This window comes from Larimichthys crocea, chromosome VIII (assembly GCF_000972845.2).
Source record: "Larimichthys crocea isolate SSNF chromosome VIII, L_crocea_2.0, whole genome shotgun sequence".
In the NCBI taxonomy this organism is placed as follows: domain Eukaryota; kingdom Metazoa; phylum Chordata; class Actinopteri; family Sciaenidae; genus Larimichthys; species Larimichthys crocea.
This window is the reverse complement of record NC_040018.1, coordinates 11,354,565-11,380,395: the sequence shown is the minus strand read 5'-3', so window position 1 is coordinate 11,380,395 and position 25,831 is coordinate 11,354,565. Positions and strand designations below refer to the sequence as shown.

General features: G+C 41.9%; 2 protein-coding genes across 5 annotated transcripts; both read left to right on the top strand.

The window, feature by feature from the left end:
- Nucleotides 1-1,021: 1,021 nt before the first annotated feature.
- On the top strand, nucleotides 1,022-11,838 carry golm2 (golgi membrane protein 2). Of its 2 annotated transcripts, XM_027281771.1 has the most exons (10): nucleotides 1,022-1,356; nucleotides 5,143-5,197; nucleotides 5,346-5,448; nucleotides 5,636-5,726; nucleotides 5,894-6,017; nucleotides 6,106-6,189; nucleotides 6,909-7,187; nucleotides 7,448-7,585; nucleotides 9,556-9,723; nucleotides 10,843-11,838. In XM_027281771.1, the coding sequence occupies exons 1-10, from the start codon at nucleotides 1,030-1,032 to the stop codon at nucleotides 10,917-10,919; spliced, it is 1,446 nt and encodes a 481-aa protein (XP_027137572.1). In that variant the 5' UTR covers nucleotides 1,022-1,029; the 3' UTR covers nucleotides 10,920-11,838. The 2 variants fall into 2 exon arrangements, with proteins under 2 accessions (XP_027137572.1, XP_027137573.1); XM_027281772.1 differs by lacking the exon at nucleotides 9,556-9,723.
- Nucleotides 11,839-12,017: 179 nt separating this feature from the next.
- ctdspl2b (CTD (carboxy-terminal domain, RNA polymerase II, polypeptide A) small phosphatase like 2b) lies at nucleotides 12,018-24,701 on the top strand. 3 transcript variants are annotated; one of them, XM_027281770.1, is made up of 13 exons: nucleotides 12,018-12,126; nucleotides 15,662-15,855; nucleotides 17,405-17,543; nucleotides 17,635-17,784; nucleotides 17,924-18,172; nucleotides 18,302-18,398; nucleotides 19,055-19,166; nucleotides 19,290-19,376; nucleotides 19,584-19,646; nucleotides 19,743-19,822; nucleotides 20,081-20,207; nucleotides 21,263-21,358; nucleotides 21,476-24,701. In XM_027281770.1, the coding sequence occupies exons 2-13, from the start codon at nucleotides 15,685-15,687 to the stop codon at nucleotides 21,539-21,541; spliced, it is 1,437 nt and encodes a 478-aa protein (XP_027137571.1). In that variant the 5' UTR covers nucleotides 12,018-12,126; nucleotides 15,662-15,684; the 3' UTR covers nucleotides 21,542-24,701. The 3 variants fall into 3 exon arrangements, with proteins under 3 accessions (XP_027137571.1, XP_010729621.1, XP_027137570.1); XM_010731319.3 differs by lacking the exon at nucleotides 12,018-12,126 and adding an exon at nucleotides 12,164-12,359; XM_027281769.1 differs by lacking the exon at nucleotides 12,018-12,126 and adding an exon at nucleotides 13,085-13,196.
- The last annotated feature ends 1,130 nt before the right edge of the window (nucleotides 24,702-25,831 follow it).

Sequence of the window (25,831 nt, the reverse complement as noted above, 5' to 3'; positions counted from 1 at the left end):
CTGTAAAGCGTCCGTCCAGTCCCACGTTACTTCCGGTTGTGGGGAACTATTCGCGAAATCTTAAGTTGTCTTCTTTTGATACTGATTTATTGCTCTCACCGTGATTTTCGTCCATGATTTAAGACATGCGTGTAGAGCGTAATAATACAGGCTACACACGCTGGCTCGGACGCCTTTGCTTTCTTTGTGCTGCTCGACGCTCAAGCCGGAGTTTTATTTTGAAAGAGCGGAAGTCGCGCAGGCTGCGTACGGCGGCGAGGGACTCATGTTTGTTAGTCCGCGAGCCGCGCAGTGTGACACAAAGCCCGTGTCCTGAAGTGTTTGTCCGGGTTTGCTCAGTTTATATCAGCAGAATAACAGAAGAAAAGACGATAACGTCACTTTTATTTGTTGTTGTTGTCTGGTAGCAGCTCAGTGCGTTGTCGCGTCTGCCTTCGCTAGCCAGTGTTGAGCGGTTAGCCGGACGGCGTTGACGTTAATCGGAGCTAACGTTAACGTCAGGTCGGGATCGAAAATCATCACCGGGCTGGTTTGACGGCGATTCTGTGATTAAAGGAGCCCCCGTGTGTGCACTCAAAGCGTGATGAAGGAGTAGCTTTAGGGCTAACGTTACAGGGCTAGTTGTGTTGGTTTGTGTTTGCTCCGCTCGCTGCCACGGTGCCGAGTCCACGTCTAAGTCTTCGTCTGCTGTGTTTAACGTTGCCAGCTGAGCTAGGCCACGTCCCTGCGGGCGTATTTCATCCAACCCCGCTGACATTGGACGAGGCGCAGAGAAGATGCCTTGTGTGCGGAAGGAGGATCGAGAGTAAAAGATCAGTGGAGATGTGAAAGGTCTTGGACATTGATGACTGTCTGTCTGTCTGTGTGGTGTTTGCGTTTCTGAACGAGTGCCGCATATACGCGGCATGTCACGTAGACGGATGTGTTTCACAGCGGGAGAATACTCTCATTGAGCTCTCTGGGGTTGCGTTAACAACCTGAAGTTACGACGCGCTTTTTTTTTTTTTTTTTTTTTTTTTAGATTTGGAAATGGTTGGGTTTGGTGCAAACCGACGGGGAGGCCGCCTGCCGTCCTTCATCCTCATCTTCTTGATGGTGATCATCGCCATACTGTCTTTCAACTACTGGACAGTGTCCAACAGGCACGGCCGCTTGCTGGATGAGCTGGCGGAGGTGCAGACGCAGGTGAAGCGCACGGACGCGGCGCGGAGCCGGCTGGAGAAGAGGAACTCGGAGCTGATGGTGCAGGTGGACACGCACAGGAAGCAGATCGACCAGAAGGATGGAGACTACAGCGTCCTGGAAGGAAAGCTGCAGGCCCGAGAGGCTCTCATCAAAAAGTGCACGGATGATAAGGTATGTTGGAAATGCCTGCTGGGATTGACTTTCATTTAAATTTGGCAACATGTAACCAAAGTTTTCAGAGTTAAACTGGGTTAAACCAATAAAGCCCAGCATCATAATACCTGTATTGTGTGAGCATACTCTGAGTATGCTCTCCTGTGATGTTTGATAAAGAAGTAGGCAGTGTGTCCTTTAGCAAACAGCAGTAAGGGTGTACTGACTAAGTAGGTCCATTGTCCATTCAACTCAGCTAGTCAGGTAAGTTTAAATATCAATACTCCCATCAGATCACCTAAACCAATCATCACGCCACGTCTTCAACATCTCTCCGCTCTATATCAGATGGAGCATGCATTTGAAAAGTTGTGTAAGTCCTGATAAAGAGAGCGGTCTCACTTTTATCTGCTCCAAAGAGGCAATGTGATAGTACCGTAGACTGCTCGTCTTCATGATGACTCTTAAGTGGCAGATGATACATGCAGCTCGTCCTTGGCCTGAGTTCTGCTCCACCAACATAGTGTTTTTCTAGAAAACCACAGCCCATAGCTCACGCTTTAATATGCCTTTTAGGTTCTTTGAGGGGGGGAAAAAGTGTAATGGTGTTTTTTTCCACTGTGCCTAAAGTATTTAAGTGTGGATGACATTATCATTTAAGTAATGTATTATAGGGTGCATTGGTGAATGCTGCATGATTTACACCACCGATCCGTCTACCTATTATCTGTATGTGGCATCGGTTGATCATCTGTTTTTAAATCATGAGACGAGGTGAGGACGTCCACGTTTATTCCACACTATACTGATTCAAACATTGCTCCCACTTACTGACAATACTTTAAAGGGTGAATAAAACATAGTCACATTCTCAAAGAGAAACTTGCTTTTCTTATCCTGTATTCATATTTTATCAGCACAGCTTTTTTTGAATGCTTTTGTGTGGCTGTCACTGTTTCTGTTCTCAACAAGGCTATCCCCATTTTTTCGGCTTGCGCTGTGGCTCAGCCGGCACTTTCTTTAAAGAACAGATGGGAGGGGTTTTCCTGTATATTTGCATCCAGTCTGATGTGGTTATTCCTCATTGACAGGCACATATCTGTTTAGCTCATGTTGGTTTGATGTGTAGATTAGTCTGAGTCAAACTACTGTTGGTCTGCAATGTCCATCCAGTACAGCCAAACTAGGGCATGAAGTCTCTTTTGAATGTGTGCAGGATCACAGACAGCTCTGTTGTGAGAAAATCTTTGATCCTGGATTGGCAAATTTATCACGATCCTTTAATACTTAAATAAGTAGTACAATATCATATATCATCTTGGCAACAATTTGTATTGCACAACATTAGCTCACGAGCTGTCCTTGACTACAAGACATGAGAATTACAAAAACTTTTCTCCCACTGAGCACCACACAGTTTGTTTGTGAGCCGAATCTCATATTCTGTGGCCAAATGAAAGCACAGCAAAACAACATCCCTTATGTTTAGTTGGCTGTTCTGCTGGAATTGTCATCTACAAGCTGACATGTTTGACTGACCATTTTATGTTTTTATGCCATAATAAAATCAGTCTTGGCAGCTAAATTATTTGTCTTTGTGTAAGAGATTCAACAAGCCAGTGCTTAGATTTCCTGCTGAGGTGAGAGTAGATGGTGAATGGTGGAATAAAGTCCAGTCTAAGCTCCCAAGTTTCATGTTTGTTTGTAACTCCGGTATCCGGCTCCCTGTTTCCGTAATTAAGATAAAGGTTGGTATTGAATAGCAGGCGTTCCACTCCTTTCTTTTGTCAAGAGCCCAACCCTGTTTCAACAGAGATGCTTACATACAGTAGCAGGCCTGCAATGCAGAGGGAAAAATCCTGCCAGTTCAGGCTTAACAATTTCGTAGAGTACAGAGTGTGTATGTGTCCTTTTGGTGCAAGAAGAGAAAGAAGTATGTGAGCTTATAGTTCTTCAAAAAAGTCTGTAAACCGCTGACCTAGTTGTTGTCTATACGGCAAGCCGCAAGGGGAAGCTGTTAACACCTTCGAGAGAGTGACAGGATGTCTTAACATTGACGCTGTAGTTCCTACTCTCTATTTCCACACTGCCATGGACAGCTGTAATTTATTCAAGACAATCGCGACAGATTTTTTGGAGGGGAAAAAATAAAAAGCATATCCATAAAAATCTCACTTCACCACATTTCATTCGTATGCTCATTGTGTCACAAACAAACCGTCTTTGTTTTGCCAATATGTGGCTAAATACACATTTTGCTTTGTTCTGTGGTTTGTCTTCATCTTTTATTTTGACATGAGTTATTTCTGGAACATAACCACACCGTGAGCCGCTTCGAAACTTGTCACCATTGTCACAAAAAAGTGTGGAAATTATTTTTTTTTCTGAAAGACTAGATTTTGGATATCATTTTATCAAAAGACCAAGTTTCCCTCCCCTCTGCTTCCCTCCTTAGCTCTTTTCCTTGTTCCCTATAGACCTCCACAGCCAAGGCTTTCATTTAATATAAAAGGGAGCATCAGTGTGAGCTGCAGGTTTCAGTTTCACATCGGCACTGTTTATTACATAGGTGTTGTATTGGATTGCACAGGGGTTTCTATTATCCTGGTCACTCGGTGTAAATAGAGGCCAGATTGTATAAAGATAATAAACCGGCTATGTATGAGCTATCATGTTCTGTGCCAGTGTAGAAGGGCAAGTCGCTTAAGTGGAGTGAGATACTTTTAAACACCAGATTAACACCCAGTACCTCATACCGTGTTTGATAGGCAGGAATTCATTGCCTTCTAGCAGTAACTGAATAAAATGTCACATCTGTTTGTGCTGTTAAGTCTCGTTGCACAGAGGAACAAGACAAACCTGTTCCTCTGTCATGTTCAGGAAAAAGTTATGTGTGATAAGAAGCAGTGATTGACATTAGGGGAAATTCTCTACCTCCAATTTCATACCTTAATGCGTATTAAAAATATCAGTAAGGAAGTAGTGGTGGAAGTATTTAGACCATTTACTTCTGTAAAAAATACTCCACTACAATTAAAAGATCTGCATTCACAACCTCACTAAAGTAAAGTTATTAACAAAGTTTCCTAGTATGAAAAGTACAAGCACTCATTGTGCAGTAAAACGGTGCCTGTGAGTGTTTTATTTTTATAGCTGATGTTTTAGATCAACAGCTGCATTCATGTGTATGTTGCATATTGCTGCTGTACATGTTTCAGGTTGAGCTCATTTTACCTTCTTTATATACTGTTGGATAATTTAATCCATAGCAATCCATCATGGTCTATAAGATCATCATAATAACCACATATCTCTAAAAGAAAGCCACCTCTTTGTGAGCTCAGATTAACTTTCCCCCCCGTGTATTCCAGCATTGCCATGGCATTGTGTGTAAAGGTGTAAGACTGCACTGAATCCTAAATTAAGCTGCATGTGTGAATAGTTCAAATCAGTAACAGTGCCTGAAAAGTTTTCCCAGTAACCTACAGGCAAAGGAGAGTGAAAAGGGCTAAAGGGTTGAAGGGGGTCTGTTAGTAAAATGTGGCAGAAACAGATTATAATATGCAGAACTATGTTTTCATTAACATATGTTGTTCCACATGCTTCAAAGGGGAGGGGGAGGTGGCGGGTATTCAGTTGTTTGCAGTCCGCAACCTCACACTGGACAGAATAGACTAGACCGTGGGACTTTTTCAGTCCAAATTCCTTGTATCTGAAAGAGCGACTAACCAGTGACCCCCTACTACACACAGTACATTGTATGAAATTATAAACTGAAACTTCTGTATTTTCTCTTCTTTGCAGATGAAGTTGCAAAATGATGTCACAGCTCAAATGACAGAAATCCAGAGACTGAAAGGTAGGACTAAAGGTGGCCAGCAGAGGGCATGCTCAAACACAAACATCTCTTCATAAATGATTTGGAATTATTGAAAATGTCTTCAGGAAGTTCTAATTTATTTAACACCCGAAATATTTCTTGCGCATGTTTGTGTTGCTGCAAACAGAGCAGCTGAAGGAGCTGAAGCAGGAGTTCATGAAACAGGAAGAGCAGCTAAGAGAAGTGAAGAAAAACAGCACTACCTTGGAGAGAAAACTGGAGTATGAGAGGTATGTTACACTTTATCAGATTATCCATTATTGTGGCACATGTTTGTTTTTCAGTCAAATGTTAACTAATCAGGTCATCTTAATTTCCTGTTTCCTTGTCACATTGTATTACATAAGGTGCATGATATGGTGAAAACAAAATTCTGGATTATGTGGGTAAAATTAACGAGGAATATGTGTTAACTAGTTTACAGTGCGGCCGTCAGATTGCACAACTGAAAGACGAGTATGAAGAAACAAAAAAGACCCTGGAGGAAGAAGCGTCAAAGCTAAGACAGGTTAGTATTCATTAAATTAGTAAACAGGGGATGGTTGTTCTCCTTGTCTGGTTCGCATTGCAGTTACTCAAGACATCATGACTTTTAAACCAGATGAACGGATAGTAGCAGCCAAACTCTGAGCGCCATCTTCTCTCAGTTTATCTCACATTTTGATATTATTACAGAGTGTAATAGACAGCCACAAGGGTGTAGCGGCAGGTAGACGTGCAGAGGGAGTACCTGGCGTGGACATGGTTGGAGAGCGCCATACGGTGGTCACTCACCGGCATGACAGTACAGTTTTAAAAGGTACAGTGGATCAGAGCGTATGAACAGTTCCTGTTTATCTAACTGTAACAGGGAACACCTCAGTCATGTTCCTTCTGCTGTGTTACAGAAGAGATGGGTAAGCCTGGCAGTGACGCTGGCATGCCTGGTATTGAAGACAGCGAGGTGGGAAAAATCGATGATGTGCAATTTGGTGAGTAATGGACATAATGTTCAAAAGAAAAATTTGGTTTGCACAGTGAATTAATGAGTGAGGAAAATAAGGTGGAAAATATACATGTATGACGTTTAAGTGTTGTGAATATACTGGTACTGATCATTTTTAGTGAAAATCTGATATTGTGACATCCCTAGTTGACATTAAGGCAGTATGAAAAAAACACAAATATAAACATGATCCTAATGCCAGTGCATACACCATAGACTGTATAAAACAGTTCAGTCATGAACAGGGAAGCTATAGACACCAAAACCATTTTTTGTACCCGGCTGTAAACATGTGAAGTTGGGCATTTTTTCACTTGTAGAGACTGACTGGTTCTGTAGCCAGCAGCAAGTGGCCTTTTAGAGGAACTGCAGTTTTTTTGTACTTCCGCGCTGGCTTCATTTCACAGCCACGGAGGTTACTGCTTGGTATATTCAATTTTACATTTTTGTTGAGCATGTATAAGAGAATTAAAGTTTAACAGAAACTGTGAAACTGAACTTGTTAATCACTTAAGACTGTGCACAGTGCTGTGGGAAGGTCAGGAAATGCCACTCCCTTACAGTATATGTCACGAGTGTGACGTTTAAAAGAAAGCACAGCTTTTCTTAGGTTGTGGTTCCACATACCTACTGTATTTCTGTCCCTTTGTTCAAGTCAAACCCAAAAATCCGTTGTCTCGCTTTGCCCACTATCATTATCTACAGCCCTGAAGAAACCAGCAATCACTCAGAAGCACGATGATGCCCCTGATATGGTTGTGGGTGCTGGTGCTGGACCTGGAGTTGGGGCAGCTGATGGCCCTGGGGGCCAGGCCTTGTCCCTGGACCAGCCCAGGCTCCAGCAGGACAGAGTGGAGGCTCGAGCAGTAGTGGTTGCACCTCAAAACATCGCCAAACAGGCGGAGAAAACTGTTGTGTTTGAAGAAGACAACAAGGCAGGTATCAAGGCAGACGAGCTGGGAGAACAACAAAGACAACTACCAGGTATAATACACCACATCATTGTTTTGCTGATTTAATGCTTTCAGTTATGTTTCTTTTCTATTGGTCTTTAGTTCATTTAAGTTGAGCCTTGTTTAGGATTACATTAAACACAAATATAGTGGTTTACCACAATGTGATGCATGAATAAGAGGTTATAAAAGGCATTCAGTTGCCTTGATTGTGAAGTAATCATATTGTAGCAGGTGAGAGGGTGAACAGCTTAGGCCTTCTGATGTTTGAAGTCTTTTTCTTATCGTCAGCTCCTGATAACGTCAAGGGTGACAGCGAACATTTGAAGGGGATTCCGCTGCCCCCCAACCCTGCCCAGGTGCCTAACCCCATCCAGCCGCACCGCGCTAAAGACCAAGTTCCAGCAGAGCCAGTCCACCACCGCCAAAGTGAGTTGCTCCATGATGCTTTGAAAAAACAGAACACTGTTTTTTATTAACCTGATTGATTGATGATTGATTTTGAAGGGGTGCGGGGGAAAATAACATAACACATGAAATAATAAGTGTAATCACAGCTATTCTTGTTAGCTCTGCCTTTGTGCTTAGCTGCTGCCTCTCAGCTCTCTGTGACGCGTGTCGACACAGAGAGTAAACTTGGTGTCGTGCCATCGGTGTGAATTTTGCCCCTTGCTAACTGGTTACACCCATACCTCTATATGACACGTTTTCTTCTGTCTGAATGTAAGTCATGTCTGAATATGCGTAGGAGCACTGTCAGGGAGTAGAGAGAGGGCTCAGCTGCAGAGGAGAGGACAGGAGACAAATGAGACACACCTGGCTCCCAGATGATCCTTTCCTGCTGCCTGGCTTCTGCTCTGCTCTGCTGCCTTCTCTCCCTCCTCCTCTGTTTTCATATGTTCGATTCTTTCATCTCCTCACATCAATCTCGCACTCTGCAGCTCTGCTGCTGAAAACACCCACTGTATTCAGGCCACGTCTTCATTTTGTTTTTCCTTCTAATCTTCTGCCTCTGATCTCTTTATACTTCCATCCTATTATGGCAAATTAACACCCAAACGCCCACCAGATGTCTCGTTTTTGGCAGTGTCTGGTGCTCACTAGACACTAGCAGCCCAAAGACTCGCTGCCTGGCTCAGTGCATTTCGAATCCCCACCCAGTCCTGTCGTGATCAACTACTGTCTCAAATCTGTAGCAGGCGAGATGAACATAAACTACTTGTGCGATAAAGATAAGACAGCCATTCTAAAAACACAGTTTGAATAAGGTTTATCTACACATTGCTCAAAATGTATTATCTCATCTCTGTAATAACCAAAATGCCCGCTTCCCGTTTAATTTAAAAGTAGAGTAAAACACTGTGAAATTTCACTTTTCCACAGTGACTTGTTCGTTATCACAATACCCGGTGATGATCCCTGCCTCTTAGACCATATCAATTCTTTTTCAGCTGATAAGAGGAATTTTGTCCTAAAAAGTTAAAAATCAAAATTCCTCAAAAATATGCACACTTCAGGTGTAGCAAAATGAGCAACGATTAATGGTTTAATATGTGAAAGCACTGATCTGACCAAATCAGACATAACCCAAAAATTAGGAACAGTTCTGAATCTTAAAATGTTTTATTTTCTCTCTTGAAATACAGTACATGGAAAAAAAAAACTTCACAAACGTGTGTATTGCTGAAGAATTCAGAATAAATTATTTGTATTATTGACTGATAATTTACTGGCTATAATTATATTAACAGAATGATACATAATGTAAGTTTTCCATTATTAACCAATAATTTATCAGCCCCCGACATACATATAGTGCATCTCTAATTTTAGCACACGTCAAATATTTGTTTATAGCATGACAATTGTTATCCCTTTCTAACACTAACAAGTCAAAATGGCTGATCCAATCAGGCCTCTGCATCTGAAGCTGTTCAAGGCGGTGGAGCACATGTTAAACACTTCTATATATAGCTCAGTTCAATGAAACACCACACCTTCTGTTTCTGCAGCCTTCAGAATGAGTCTTTAGTTGAATCAACTCCAACAAAAACTAAACGTAAGATGGGATTTACAGCAGTGCTGTTGTATTTGATTGGATTGTACAGATGATTAAACGGGTAACTCAATTAGCACTCAGTGGTCTCCAGAGTCTAAACAGTCCCTCATTACAAGCAAACCCCTTTGTTTCTACTTGACTCTCTGCTTTCAAGTTCTCTTTAAAAACACTTGTCGCCTAATTCACATGTGCCACCGCCTCATCTTTTGTCATCCTCTTCATGCGATCACTTATTCCCTCACGCATTCATTACGCAGTATTTCACCCGTTCCTCCCTGTCTCCCTACAACTGCCTTCGCTTCCCTCCCTTCCTGATGAGGCCCTTCTCTGCCTCCTGCAGGCCGGTTCTTTGATGAGAACGAGTCCCCAGTAGATCCGCAACACGGCTCTAAGCTAGCGGACTACAATGGGGATGATGGGAACGTTGGTGAGTATGAGGCCGACAAGCAGGCCGAGCTGGCCTACAATGAGGAAGAGGATGGTGATGGTGGGGAGGAAGACGTTCAAGGTGAGCTAGGTCAGGGGACTGGATTGCCTGTCCAGATGTGTATCCACCATTCCTCCCTTGCTCCCTCCTTCCACCCCTGTCCTGCTGCCGCCCTCCCCACTGCATTTGTCCCGACAGTTAGAGTAGCTCACAGTACCCTGAGTTTGGTCCTTGAATGCATCATAAACAGCAGATATTTTAAGTATTATGACAAAAACACCTTCAGGGTCAAAGCAGGACTGCTATGCATGCAGTTCAGGATGAGTAACTGAACAGACATTTGTTATGACACAATCTTCGTTTAAAAAAAAAAGAACGAAAAAAAAAACCTGACCCAGGAACTTACGGTTCTGTGAGAGTAATTCAGTTGCCATGTAGTTTGTTTTTTTTTCTCCTGCCTGTGCTTCATTTTAGCTATAGCACCTGTCTGTGCCCACCACACATCTGACCCACATCTAGACCAGTAGATAAATATAGCTCACTGTGTTTGTGAATGTGTCTGTGTTCTCCTTGAAATATTAAAATGCATGCCTGTGTTGTTTCCTGCCATGAATTTCTATATACCTCTTATATTAAAATGTTAATATCTATATATAGAGAGAGTTTGGCTGTAATTTTTTATTTATTATATCTGTGTCAGACTGTTCAGATTAACTGATTTCAAGGAGATTGTAGGATGTTTTTGTTATAATGGCTCATGAGCAAGCTAATAATAGGCTAGATATTAGATGTATACTTGATAAATGTCTTCTACGTTGACATTGTTGCTAAATCAGGGGAACTATGTACAAAAAAAGGGCTGCAAGTCTTCCAGTGTTCACACAAGATGGATGTGAACACCCTCAAACCCCCTTAAAGCTCAACGTCAGCACTTTAATCTGGAGTTGTTGTTTCATCTCTCCTCCAGTGTGCTGACGTATGTCCAAAACCATAAAAAGAAATCCTCACACCTCACGACTGCATTATATGTGAGATTTCTTTTATGGGTGTACACTGTAACAGACTGCAGTCAAGCTAAGATAAATGACATGTGATAACTGTATGCAAAAATATCAGTTTCTTATGTGATAATGGAGTGTAGTCACAGCACTTGATTGCTCTGTTACTTCATGTCTAATGTTTTGTTTTCTTCTTTTCCAGATGATGATGATCGAGACATGCAGGGAGACCGCGCTGTGGATTATGGGAAAAGACATCAAGCCATTGACATTCTTTGAATGAGAACTCATACAGCCGTAGCTCATTAAAAAAAAATATTCCACAACTCTACAACCAGGGTCTCTCGACAAAAATAGTTTGAACATCATGTTTAAAAAATGTATAGGGTGCATCCTCAATGTCATGGACTATTTTGAAGAACAGACATTGCAACTAATGAATTAATTCTGAATAACGTAACATAATACAAAGAAGAAGAAGGAAAAAAAAAAAAGTCATGGCATTGTCCTGAGCTGCTGTTGATTTGCTATGGGTTCAGAGTTACGACCGCAGAGATGACACCCTGTACACTGACTGTTGAGTTTTGTTACTTGATAACTGTCTCAGTTCATAACGGAGTGGTCGAAAAGAGCCCTGCTGACTCACGCCTGAACTCCAAGGTCAAACTGTGTTTTGTTTTTGCTACTTTCCTTTTCAGGTTACTGTTGCTTCATAGAGACAAACTCTCCACCCGGGATGTTTTTGCCTTTCTAACAGATTTTTTGGGACTCATCCATGGAAGACTTTTTTTGTTGTTGTTGTTGTTGACAGGCGTGGGTATACATTGCAAATGCCAAGGACTTTGCTTATGGCCTATTAAATTAATTTCTTTTCATTGTGACAGATACTCACAAGTGCTCCTCATTCTGTTTTTTATTTTTTAATGATGCCATTGCATGCATTTGAACCTTTTTATTAATCAAACTGAGCAAAGCTTAAGCAATACTTAGAGCAACGTTAGTATCCTCCACAGTGTGCGAAGATTAACCAAGCACATATGGAACTGACCTACTGTACACATGCTTCCATTAATGAGGTCTCTTGTACATAACGTAGTTGAAGTGTAACCATTTGTACCGAGGAGCCACAAACCCCTCACCTTTAGAGAAATCAGTGAACATGAAATCAGTTCTGTTTGTGCAGCCAGGAAAATTGATTTCTCATGGAAAGGCACATTGAATGTAATTTAAGTTTATTAAAGGTGATGCTTCATGTCATCAGTGTAGGTGTGGCAGTTTGTGTAATGAGTGGATTACTCGGGTGATACTTGTGTCTAACACTGAGTTCATGATAATGCTCTGATCTGCTGAGTGTTTGAATATTGAGTAAATGACTACTTACTTGTAAAAAAAAAGAGGAGCCACAAAGACGGGCAGTCACCCACCTTTCCGAGGAGAACAACACAAGCGGCGCTGCTCGCTGCAGACTGGCTGGTGTTTTTGAGAGGTAAGGGGGTGTGTCTGTGTCCCATACGGGTATCTGCCTTGGAGAGACTGAGCAGAGGCGGGAAATGGCGCCTGGTAACACAACGATGTGTCATTTCGGAGACGGCCCTTGAGTAGATACATATACAGAGGAGAAAAAAAAGTCGGATCAGCTCACGAAAACAACCACTGCCTCCGTTGTGATGGTTAATCGGTCTTGAGTCGTTATCCCCACATTCTGCGGATCACCGGAAAGTAAGTCGACAACGTTAACCAGCCTTGTTCGTGTTATTTGTATATTTTGGCTTGCGGTTCATGTAATGTTGGCTAACGACAGGGTACATATTTTCCTTCCCTGCCTGTGCACATCTGTTAGCCCGAAGCTGTTTTTTTTTTTTTTTTTCAAGAAGGCTATGTAGGGTTAACGCTAAGCTAGCGGTGCTAAGCTAACATGAGCTAAAACAAGGCCTACCGCGGACCTGGCTAATTCCTGGTCGACTCGACGTCTTCGCACATTTAAGCCGCCGTGTACTCTTCGTAAATAAGCTTTTCAGTGAGCTAAACAGTCGACAGAATGTTAACTAATCAAAGCGCGGTTGTTTACATCGTATTAAAACAATTAGCCAGCCAGCTAACGTTAGCTGACGGCAGTTGGTCTTGTAGCTCGCGCTGAGGCTAACGTCCAAATTTGCATTCCACAACAGAACTTTGCTCGGTTACGATAGCAACCCAGCGCCGTGTCCCCCCTTTTAATATGATTTTTAATAGACTTTGAGCTGGATATGTTCATACCACGACCGATGAATGAAATCCCCTCAACCGTATTCCCTAAAGATAACGCTGAGTGAACCGACAGATCATACGGATAGCGTTACTATGTTAACCTAGCTGTTGTGATTAACGATGTCTTGACGAATTTCACTATCAAATAACACAAACATTGTTTACAGTGCACACAATTTGAGGAGACAGTCGAGTCAAACTGCCCGGCAAACTTACCCGCAGTTAACCAATGAAGTTTTCCTACTTTTTAGTTTTATCGTTTTAGCACAATTTCGCTCAACTTGGCGATGCCGCACTGGCTCGCTAACGGTAAGTTAGCCTGTTTTTGAGACTCGTGTTAAAAATGTTAACGTTTACTAACCGGTTACCACTTGTAAAAACCCGACAGCGTTAAAACAAACTTGTATAATACTAATACAATGCAATGCCAATGCACATATTTAATAATAACACACAACCTCTTCGTTTAGGTAGCGTTAGCTTAGCACGATTAGCAGCGGAGCTTGGCAGTCGTGATTATGCGGTGCAACTTTTACAAACGTTGATTGAGGCAGCTAAACCAGCTGTGTCCTCCAGGTTAAATTTTATTTTATTATTGCAATCATAATAAATGATTCAACCAGTCAGCCAGCCTCAGTCTGGGACGGCTTAAATCGTGCAGAGCCGCCAGTCTGTGCGTGAAGGCCTCGCTTGTTTCTCCGCCGTGTTTCCATGGCTAGCGCCTGCTAGCTCGCTCATACGGTCTCAGCGGCATGCATGTTCTTATTTCCCGCTCACTCGCTCGTACCTAGCTATGTGCATGATCCTTGGTTAGCTGGCGATTTCCTAGAAAGGTGGATGTTTAGCAGCTATGGCGTTGTTGCCATGCAAAGCCACGGTGAAGCCCGGTCATACAGTAAATATAACAGTCTCTTCATTTTGATGTTTATTCAGCAGAAACATTAAAAAAAACTGACATGTTGTACATACTAACATTTGCAATGCATAGGAGCAGGCACGCAAAGAAAGAGTAGCATTAAAACAAATAATAGGCATAATGTAGTAATATCTCCTGGAACGGTGCCTCAGTAAAAATGTCCTTGTATCACAGGCTTGAGTTAATCACATTACAATAGAGAGTCAGGAAGATGCCAGTTTGCGGCATCTGTCAGTTTCTCCTGAGCTTACCAGGGTAAATCTATGATAAGAGGTATAACAGCTTGATCTGGGGAAAGTGTTAGACATCACAATGATCTTTACCAAATATACACAAACATGACATTAGCCGTGACAACCAGTGGTCACAACGATACCATCAGCAACACTGATGGAGTGATTAATACAGCACTGAACTGCAGAAGTAATCTGATCTCGTCAGTTACTTTATACAGACTTAATTGATTCATTTATTATGCACAGTGTCAGTGCTCGGCTCCGTGTTCGAGTGAAAGATAATTTCCAAAATCACAAAAGGCATCAGGTCCTCTCCTACTGAGGCTTAAGAGTAGTAGTCCTCAAGATATTTTGTAACAAGGGGGTGCTTTTAGATCGCTAGATCTATAATAACACGTCGATGATTTAATGCAGCGTTAAACATTGGCAAAAAAAAGTGTTGTGTAGCTTCCTGCCAAGTCAATCCTGTGACTAAGGGGGGAAATATTTTTCTTCTCTTCATTTAGTCATCGCACGGCAAAAGATGCCAAATTTAAACACACGCAAAAAAGTGACCGGCAACATTTTTGGCTGTTTCACCGCCTCCGGTCAGTGCAATGAAACAACATAAATGTCCCATATAACTTTGTCTTGGCATGCTGGAAATTTGCTTTCCATAGTTTGTAAATCTGTTCTCTAAGAAAGCAGCAAGCAGACGTCATTTTCATCTGGATCAAAGCTCGGCTCTCCGTTTTTTTCTAAAACGATCTTAAAGAATCTTAAATATTGAATCACGAGAAACATGTTCAACTATAGTTGTCAAAAACATTTATTTCAGTGCTCTGTTGTTAGTACATTGACATTTGATTTCACTGTCTAGATCTGCAGGTTTATTTGATACTTTGAGCAGTCACAGCTTTTGAGGCTTGTCCCACTTTTTTCCTGTTTGCCTGTTGCTTCAACATTACCATGTACTCTGTTTCTGCTCAGGCGCCCGGTGGTGTTTTTGTGAGCTCACGATTGAGCAACAGCATATACACCTCGTATTCGTATTCATGGATACACTCCTCGGTAAATGTAAAGCAGATGTAGTGAGGACCATTTACAGTATGAGAAGTACAGTATGTATCGGGAGGGTGCTATTGTGTGTTTTGTTTTCCTGACAGGTTGTGGATATGTCCAGACACATAGTCAGCCAGCTGCTGTTACGTAAGCGCAATGGGCTGGCGTGCTTGACTGACGTGTCTACAGAGTTTTTTTTTTTTTACTTACTGTACTTTACTTAAACATTGATCTTGTATGTACATAGCTAATAATGGAGAGTGGTTGTGAGTGTGTGTGTGTGTATAGTAAGATCCTGCAATGTTTTTTTTTTTTTTTTTGTATTGTAAAAATTGAAGTAAAGCCAGCTGTGGCTGCTGTGATCCACTGTGATGTAAGTGAAATGGGATCTTGAATGCATCCAGATGTTGGTAGAAAATGCAAACCCCCGCTACAGATAGATACACTCCATAGACTTATCCGAGACTGCTGGAACAACCTGTTTGTCCACCTTAACAGTTGAGTATTTGCTTTCATGCGTTTTTTTGACTGTACCTCTGTATTCATTTCCTCTTTCTGTGCCTGTCACCTTTCTACAACAGCCTTACATGTGACTGCAAAAACAATGAGGCTGAGAATGCGTAAGGCGTCTCAGCAGTCGAACCCCACTCTGGAAAGCCGCCCATCCCGTACCAAGAGGAGGCATTCAGAAGTCGAAGAGGACACTCCTCCTACAAGTGGAGGGAGGGGATTGTTCTCAACCATCAAGAAGTTCATCAGAGGAAATGCCGTCAAGGTAACTACCTCCTCTCATCACATCCAGTGACAGTGGCTTCAACACACATAAGAGTGCGGTGCACCCCTTCAGGGGGTATCTGGAGTTGCCCTCCTCCTCTCACTGTTTGGTTTTTAACAGCGTCACCTAAACTTTTTGGCACTTCTCTGTTTTTCAAACTGTGTTTAGCGCTGTGCTCTCCAGGTCGTCGAGTTAAATACAGTGTTTCTTGGTGCAGAGTGTCATGTTTCCTAAGAAATGTCTGGTGGAATGCAGCAGCTTGTCTGAGAACTCGGACTCTGCTCTAATTTTAGATTCTGGCTCACGGAGTTGGTGTGCAGAGACAGGAGGTAGTAACAAGTGGAAAAGTCAACTCGCCTAAAAGAAGGTTTTCCTCTGGAACGGCACGGGGGCTTTTTCATGTTTTTACATAACGAGGAAATGTACAACGCACCACAAAATGACAACGTGAAGACGTGTCGCGTACAGCTTCAGTTTTTCCCCTGCATATCTGTCTATTGTTAGTCCTAAAGAAGCTGGGTTAAAAAATCACTTAGATTTTGTCTTTTTGATTCTTTATCTTAGGACCTCTAATACACTAGAAAAACAGATAAGATGGGAGCTATAATAAAACGTAACTTAAATAAAATCCATTTTATTCCCTGATTGATTCTTTTGTAGAGATAAATCATAGCAGTAGCACTGAGACAACTTGGTCCTGAAATTCAGATTTTTTTGACACGGCCTATCTTTGTTCCCCAGAATCTTCAGTGACCTGTTGGATATATCTGTGTGTGTCTAGGACCACAACTTTGGGTTGATTTCCAAAGATTTCACAATCATTTCTCTCGCAGTTTTCTGCTTTCATCATTGTCCACAGTGTGAAAATGTGTCAAGATTTTGATGGTTCAATTAGTCTGAGGGGAAAACCCTGTTTAACTATTATAATGCGTTTATTTATTGCACAACACCATGGATGTATAAAATCACATGAGCATTATTTGTGTGGTAATTCAGCACCAAGTCTTTTAAGTGGCAGAAACTCAGTGTAGCTGAGCATTTATGGTTAAACTAAACAAAAAAAAAACTAATGGTTAATCACTGCATCCTTAGACACAAGTCTACACAATGTCACAGGTGCAAAAAAACTGCAGCCAAGTCTGGAACATCACCCCGTATCCGAGCCTACCAGATCCAAGTTTTATTTATTACCATGACAGCTCCTTAGACAAAGAATTTCTTGGAGATATTTCTATAAGCCATTTGTCTGCGTCAACGTCTCCTTGAAGGTAAAAGTTCAGATTTACTGTACAGCGGGTTAGAAGGGTCATTAATAATTCTGTCAGTAGTTTGTCATGCATGCGTAGGTGCTTTTCTGCCTTCCCTAAGATTTTGGAGGCTATATTCACAGCCTGCTCCTCCTCAATGTTCACATTACCATACCACACGACCATGTTAAATGATAGGAGGCTTCCTGCTCGCTTTTTAGACGTGGAATATTTTGGCTTGCTCCAACATCGCTGCGTATCAAGTGGAGGCGTTGTGAACAATGATGTCTTGTCTCCTTAAGGTGCAGCAGGAGAGCCCGGCCAAGAAGACACGCCTCCACTGTGACGTGGACAACAACCTGATCACCTCCACCACCCCGAACACCAACACCCCCCGCAAGACTATCAGCAGGGTTGGCAGGAGAGGCTCCCTTAATGGACGTGAGTGGTGCTCAGAAAAAAAAAAAGTCAACACTAGTCTTTATTTTGCACCGTTAGCTCTCTCCCTAAACCTGTCACTTCACTTCCACAGAGGCAACCAATCATGACAGGAGTAAGGAGAAGCCCAATGGCAGTCTGGAGGAGACGACGGCTGTCGAGGTGCCCACCAGCCCTCCCAGAACCACCCTTCTTGGGACCATCTTCTCCCCTGTCTTCAACTTCTTCTCACCGGCTAAAAATGGTACGCAAACCCTTTCACATGTTCTCACTAATACTTTGATGTTCCACCACTGTATTACATAGTAGGATGTGTATTGTGTTCTTTCCTGGTGTGCCCGTTACATTAAGACTCATGCCCCTCCTTTGTATTTGTTTTCCAGCCTCCTCTGGCTCAGACTCTCCAGACCAGGCATTGGAGGCTGAGGAGATAGTCAAGCAGCTGGACATGGAGCAGCCTGTGGAGATGCCCACCAGCACAGCCACATCCACGCAGGAAATGTGTGCCACCACTAACTTCTACTCTAGTGTATCACAGCTGCCACCTCTGCGACCTCCACACATCCCCGAGGTAACTCCCACAGCAGTGGAGGGGGAGCTCGAGGCCGATGCTGACCTTCCACCCCTCACAGGTAGATACTGCAGCTCAAAGAACACATGGTTCTGAAACTTCATGTTTAGGTAACAATTAAGCAAGCGACAACTGCTGATTATCTTGCTTTGTGTTCCTGTTTCTCATCTTGTTCTTGTTGTGGTCCAAGCTCCAGGCTCCAGTCCAGAAATGGCATATGTGGACTCTCCTCCTACCGCAGTACCACCAGAGGCATCTTATGAGGAAGACTGGGAAGTCTTTGACCCGTAAGTAAAACACTGGTCATAAAATGCTTAGGCACGTAGCCAGGCCACATTGAACAGCATTTACAAAACAAGAAGTGCCAATCTTTGCAAAGCAAAGGCCAGCAGGGATAGTTTAACCCTGCATATGGGATTAGCAATAGGGCTGCAGGCAACCAGAGAAAATCTTGGTTGACTGAAATTCTGCCTACTCTTCAACCAATCGATCAATATGAACTAAATCGGCCAAAGTGCATTGCACATTGTTTGTAAAATGGTAAAACACTTGATTAGACCCGGTCAGAAGCACCAAACAAAAATTAAGGCAGACCGCCAACCTGACACCATAACTTACATCAGTGCTGCAAAACCAGCAGGCGAGCCGACAAAGTTTGACCCGTCTGCTAATGTTTCCAGTGACTGCATGCTTTTTTAATGTGAGTAGAATCCAATGGCACAAACACTCTCCTCAACAATGGCTGTCTCACGCTGTGGTACCTGTGTTTCTTGGTACAGAAAATCTCAACAAACATCGAGTGAAAAAAAAATACATTAACTGCTGATGTGTTCATTTTCAAATCGGGTTACAGTACATTGAGTACAGTATGCTGTTAATCGGATCTATTTCTGCGAAACTTAAATTGATATTTTAATTGATTTTGTTTGTGTTTTGATTGTAGGTATTTCTTCATCAAGCACGTCCCTCCACTGACAGAAGAGCAGCTCACTCGCAAGCCTGCCTTGCCCCTGAAGACACGCAGCACACCTGAATTTTCTCTGGTTCTAGACCTGGTCAGTTTTAGTCAGTCAGTTAAACAACAGCAAATCATTTGTCTGTTCGTTTGTCTTAAAGATTTGAAAGATGTCATAAGATTGAGAAAAGTTTCTTCCTGTTTTCTCCGCCGTGTTTCTTAGGATGAAACTTTGGTTCACTGCAGTTTAAATGAGCTGGAGGATGCTGCACTCACCTTCCCTGTTCTCTTTCAAGATGTCATTTACCAGGTGAGTCCCTCACTGTATTTCATGATGCCACTAGAGGGAGATAAAGTTCCATTGGTGTAAAATCTCACTTTGAGGAAGATGCACCACTGGTTTTATAGTTGGAAAATTCAACAGACAAAATGAAAAGCAAGTCGTTATTCTACTCTGGGATTGATGGCTGCGTTGATCATAAATATTTGCTCACCTGTGCTCTGTTGTCACGTGCAGGTGTATGTGCGCCTGAGACCGTTCTTTAGAGAGTTTCTGGAACGCATGTCTCAAATCTATGAGGTAAATATAACCTGGCTACTAATAATAATGAATCATAATTGCCTCAGATTTGAAAATTAACCTTACCTTAACCTTTTTATTGTCTCCTTTTCTCAGATCATTCTTTTTACAGCCTCTAAAAAGGTGTATGCAGACAAACTGCTGAACATCTTGGATCCTAAAAAGCAGCTAGTGAGGTACGGTGTGTTTTCTTGTTAAGAAATAAACAACAAATTCAGAAGCTGATGCATTTCTCAATGAAAAGATGTCAGAGCTCAAAAAGCTGCTTGCAGCACCCACGATGGCATGCGCCACTGTTGAGGTGTCAGTGCTGTGGGTTTTTTTTTTTTTTTTTTTTTTTAATTATTCATCGCCCTGACCTTTATAACTGATTGATATTTGTTTGTTTTTTTTCCTCCTCCGGCTTTCCTTTCATTCTCTACTGGTAACTGTAGACACAGGTTGTTTCGTGAGCATTGTGTCTGCGTCCAGGGAAACTACATCAAGGACCTCAACATCTTGGGCAGAGATCTGTCAAAGACCATCATCATCGACAATTCACCACAAGCCTTTGCATATCAGGTGAACACCCCACACAAAATATGACACTGGAGGTTTTGTATTATCCGGTTAACAACAAGCATCGGCAGCTGTCCCCAAAGTTAAACAACAGGAGAACACATTTCAGGAGACATTTAAACAACTTTCCTCTTTCCTCTTCAACACGTAGATTTTTACCGCAGGGTGAGGCAGAGAATCAGTCCTAACAGACTTCAAACTCAGCTCAGTGTAGGTTCTGTTGGGTGCCCATGTGGTGATTTAAAATCTACATCCCACATCCCATCCTGTTTGTGACTGACTGTTTTCTTCTTCCCTGACACTGCCATGTGCCGCTCTGATTAATCACCACACAGCAAATGTAGGCTGTGGTTGATTAATCATTGCAACCTGCTGAAATGAATCAGACGGATACTGCCGCATCTCATCTCATGATCAATTAATTTACTAGATGACTATCACAAACGCCTCAATCATTAAATAACCATTTGCTGTATTTCATAAAGTTAACAAATTCTGTGGAGGTGTTCTTTTAGACAACTATAATATTACAAAATGTGGGGAAACCCTGGTATATTAATAACTTTGAAGAGGTTTTTTGAGTTCAGTTAGATTCGGTGTAACTACATCTTTACCGTTAAAAGCAGGCAGCTAGGGAGGGACTTGCTGCAGATATTGATTGACGCCCCTACTGCCTCTTCTCAGACAGGGAGCTTCAGTGAACCCAGACTGGATCCTGCATCTAGCATCTTGTTACTGCCTACCTGAGCTAACCACCACAATCCTTCCATCAGGAAACTCTGTAAATAAGCCTGTTGGTCTCTGCTGATTGATTTCACTGGGCTGGTTCCGTTACCGGCCAATAGGTGGATGCGAAATGAGTTTACACTCCTGAGTACAGGATGAGTCAGCAACAGGAAATTACAAACGCTTCAAATAGCATCTTAAAAACACCTGAAAATGTCTTTTGTCATCGTCGGACCAAATACTGGTGTACAGATGTTTTATAGTGCTAGACATGCGTGATTAAAAACACTTAAACAACCATTTTAAAACTTTTTTTTTTTTTATCCCAACAGTTGTCCAATGGGATTCCTATAGAGAGCTGGTTCATGGACAAGAATGACAATGAGCTGCTGAAGCTGGTGCCGTTCCTGGAGAAGTTGGTTGAGATGGTAAGATGTCGCACTGTTCAGTAATTATTGTAGTCCTTATTACAAAAGCTATTTCACCATTTGAGTATGTGTAATCTAAATTTTTGTTTCAATCTCTTGTCCTTTCTCCTCAATCAGAACGAGGATGTGCGGCCGCACGTTCGGGAGAGATTCCGGCTTCACGACTTGTTGCCCCCTGATTGAACTCAAGCACAGTCTCCGAACGGGACAGCATGAAAAGACTGAAAACAACATGCGTGTAAAAAGCCCCTCTTTGGATTACAAACTACAACATTGCCATTACTGTTTAAAATTTTAGCCTTTTTTCTTCTTCTTTTTCTTTTTTTTTAATCCACCGTTGCTTTTTAAAAAAAAACAAAAAAAAAAACTTCAAAAGAAAAACGTTTTTAAAGGTCTGGGTGAAATTTTCTAAATCTCTCAATGTATAAATGAAATTACACACACTATGAACAAGCCCAGGTACACTCCTCTTTTTGACTGACTCTTGAGCTGTGGAGCTGGATATCTGTCTCCACACTAAATTCTGCAGTCTTGGTGCTGGTTTAGTGGATATGAAAATGCCACCTGGTAAAGAGGAACTCCACCCCGAGTGAGTCCCTGTACCCAAACGAACCACCCCACCCCCACCGCCCTCTCCCTGGTGCTCACGCTGTTGACACTGACAAATAACGACACTCTGTGGCTACAGACCATTTTCAGCAGGAATGACTGGCCTGTAAATCAATCAGTGCATGTGTGTATGTTTACTCCTAGCCACACACACACACTCACCGATTTGGTGTTTGGCAAACCTACAATCTGTAGCCTTTTTAAAATCATATGCATTCCTCCGTAGCTGAGTCAAGTTTCTATTGTTGGTTGCAGTTTTTTCTGGTAAAACTGGTGTTTCATTGTTTTAAAAAAGAAAAAGGAAAAAAAAAACATAGCATTTCAAAAATGTTTTAATTCTGTTTGTAAGATATGATATTTTAAAAGGTGTCCTGTAAGTTTTATCGTAAGCCTTTTTCCTATTAGGAGAACATGGGTGCATATTAATGACGTGCACTGCATAGTCAAATGAAATGGAATTAATCCAGGACTTTAATTCTAGTTTCTTCTTGTTCTAACAAATAGAGGTTTAAATCGACGTGTTGGCTTCACTGTGGACACAACATGGCTCCTTTTAATTAATGTTAGGATTAAGAATCTTCTTACCTGTAAATCTGACATATTGTAAAGGTCTGAGGGCATTCATTTTCAAAATGACATGTGTCAACGTTAACCTTTCTTTAATAATAGTATTTGATTTGTCATTTGTCTATAATCAGTATTGTCTTTTACTCCTAATCAAGTATTCCGGCTAAATCAGAGCTCTGTTTCTTTTAGTTGTAATGTGTAATTTGATGGCTATATCAGTAGCATTATGACTAATGTAGCACATCTCTGCCAGTGTGTCATGAAGTCTACCCATGGTAGAAATCAATGGCCAGACCTTGTACCAGCCATATCTGGCACCAGCAACATACTGTTTGAACAGTCAGCCTCTCTGACTGCTCCTCTACCTGTCCGCTTCATACTCTTTATTTTGGACTTTTACGCTTTTTTTGTTTTGTTTTTGTTTTGATGTTTAGTGCAGTTTAAACCATTGTGTTTAAGAATGGTAACTATATGAATGTGTATCTGCCCGACTCCAGCCTGGACACTCAAGCCAAACTGACTTTTACTCGTCTGTTGTTTTTTAAACTTGATTTATTTAACAGTGAGACAAACAGTAGGCAAAATCCGTAGATGTGTTGGCATCGGAACGCTCAACTCAGCCACACGAGACAGTCTTCTGTCATCGCCCAAACCCTCAAAAGTTCACTTAAATATCTGTGTCAATTCGGCATGCATTACAGTTGTTTTCAATCTAAAAGTGCATTTTTACGTTCAAACAAATGTGAGTGTTTGGATTTGTCTGGGTTGCCTGTACAGTGCCATACGATTCCTCTCCTCACGCGTTCCCCCTTCCTTAACGGCATCTCCTGCACTCTCTCACCCCGCCCCCGACGCCCCAAGATGCTTAGCTGGAAAGAGACAATCAGACCTCAAAGCTCTGCAGATACTGAAAACAGGAGACGCCCACCCTTCCCTTTTATATTTTTCAGTGTGCTGTATGTGTTGTGTACTGTAATTCCATTGAGTTGTACCTCTCCCATGAATAAATTAGCCAGGCGAGTCCTGCTGTGTCCTGCCCCCCAATCAATCCCTGCTGCTCTTTAAACACCGGTTGTGTTCAGAGACGGTGTGCCCGCCTGTCTTTGCTTTTTTTATTTCCCCCACCGGAAGTTAGTAGCTCTCCAGAAATTAGAATTAGTTTGTATTCATCTAAAATTGTTACAGGGCACAACAGTGTTTACTCTGACGTAACGTTGCGAGTACACATGTCCAGACTATGAATGTAACGTATACATGGGGCGAAGTCTTAAGTGTCTTTCCGAATTCCTTGTTGTGTTCTCTCCTCATCTTACTCGGACAGATGAGGGCGGGTGGCAGCTCATGCCTGCCATCCCAAGAACAGTGTGCACGGAAGAGGAAACATGGCTTGAGGTCCCACCATGGTAGCCCCCCTCGCTTCCCTAACCCCCCCCCCCCCCCCCCCCCCCAGACCTCCCACCATCCTGACTGCCAGCTATTAGTATGCAAGCCTCAACTTGAGAGTGCGATGTAGCCCAGGCATGCTCGTCTCCTCAGTGGGCTGCGTGATTATGTATAATTATCAGTCATGGCTTGTTTCCGAAGGATCGGTGGGAGGCATTTGATACTTTTCATCCAGCTCATTTTTATGTGCATTACCAGTTTATTGTACACTGAGTGTTGTACAATACATGCAGCTTCATGTTTTAAAAAAAATCCTTAAAGTAAGGAATCTTTTGTATTTTTGATTTCAAAAGGCATGTCATATCTACTTTTTAAATGTATTAATGAAGATTTAACTTTACTTCAGATGGAGTGTTTTTTGTTTTTATTTTTGTTTTTTCTTACAAATATCTGTATGTTTAGTTTAGCGCAATGTTACTGAACTGTTAAACTTAGCATGTAGAGAATACAGCTTGCTTTGTGGGAAAGTCCTGAATTAAATTTAAATCATGGCACTTTTTCTGCAGAAAAGAGCAAATCGTGTTAATGATTTTATTTTCTTTTTTCTTTATTATTTTTTTTTTTTCAATATCCGTTAAGCCATTTTACTTGCAAGAATTGCTATTTGTGCTGAAGATGTATTTAAAAATGTTTTAAGACATCTTGTTAGCCGTCAGGCTATATGCTATTGTAAAGTGTATATACAGTTACATTGAATTTCTGAAACAAAGTTTTAAACTTAAAACCTCTTGCATGCCCTTTGTTTTTATTTCTCTCGGCTGTCTGAGATGATGCTGGAGATGTGGGAGAAATGGTACATTTACACTTCCATCTTTTCACTCCTAAGCAGGAATGTATAACTGAATTCATTTTCTTCATCTTTGACTAAAATATCAGGGACACAGGCTTCTACAAAACGTAGGCCATATTCTGTTTTTCCCCATCGTAAAAGGCCTAGCTGGTAAAGGACTAGTGCGTCAGATTTCTTGGAGTCACTCATTGCAAACCCACTTGGCTCAGCCAATAAACCACCATGCCCACAGAAATCCCTTTTTAGAGGCAATATTTAGTTTGTCCATTCTGGGCTACTCAAGAAGCATCCCATAAAAATGTAGTTATGAATATATTGTGTTTATATAATTTCTATCCTAATCTGACATATTGGACTGACCAATGTGTGCTGTGTAATTCTAATTTCTAACAATTTATAATTTCCTTAATGGCGGCAGTGGATGTAGTAGATGAAAGACAATTAACTTAAAATTCATTTTAAGTGCATAATTAATGGGTCATGTTTTAAAATAAGAGACTTTAATGATCCCACACCGGGGAAATTCACTTGGCACAGCAGCCTGCATACACGAGGTAAATAAATAAATAAAAAAACAACAACTCATAAATAAGAAATGTATAGAAAAGGGGTAATGCATGAGAAAGTCTGGCAGCTGTTGGAATGAAGGACCTGCTGTAGCGCTTCTTCTTACAGAAAAAACATGTTTTCCATCAAGGCCACCTGAATTAGTAACTTGGATTAGCACTCATGTTTCATTTCTCTATTTAAGGAATCTTAAGCAATGTAAGTTAAACTACCAAAACAAACGAGTGACAATTAGTCACTTCATTAGGCCAAACGTGGTTGGGGTGAATGGTTCAGCGCATGAGGCCGTGTATAGGAGTTATCAGTAGTCTTTGCAGCAGATGTCATGTAAATCCTCCAGCAGTCAGTCTGCTGTCTCCTGGCTCCTCCGGTGGGCCTCGGGTTTCAGACGCAGGAGTTAATCAACACACTCCGTTAATAATTCAGCACCGACGGTCGGGCTTGTTGCCGAAATCCCTTCTGCGTTTCACAGCCCTCGTTTCGCACCTACTTTTTCC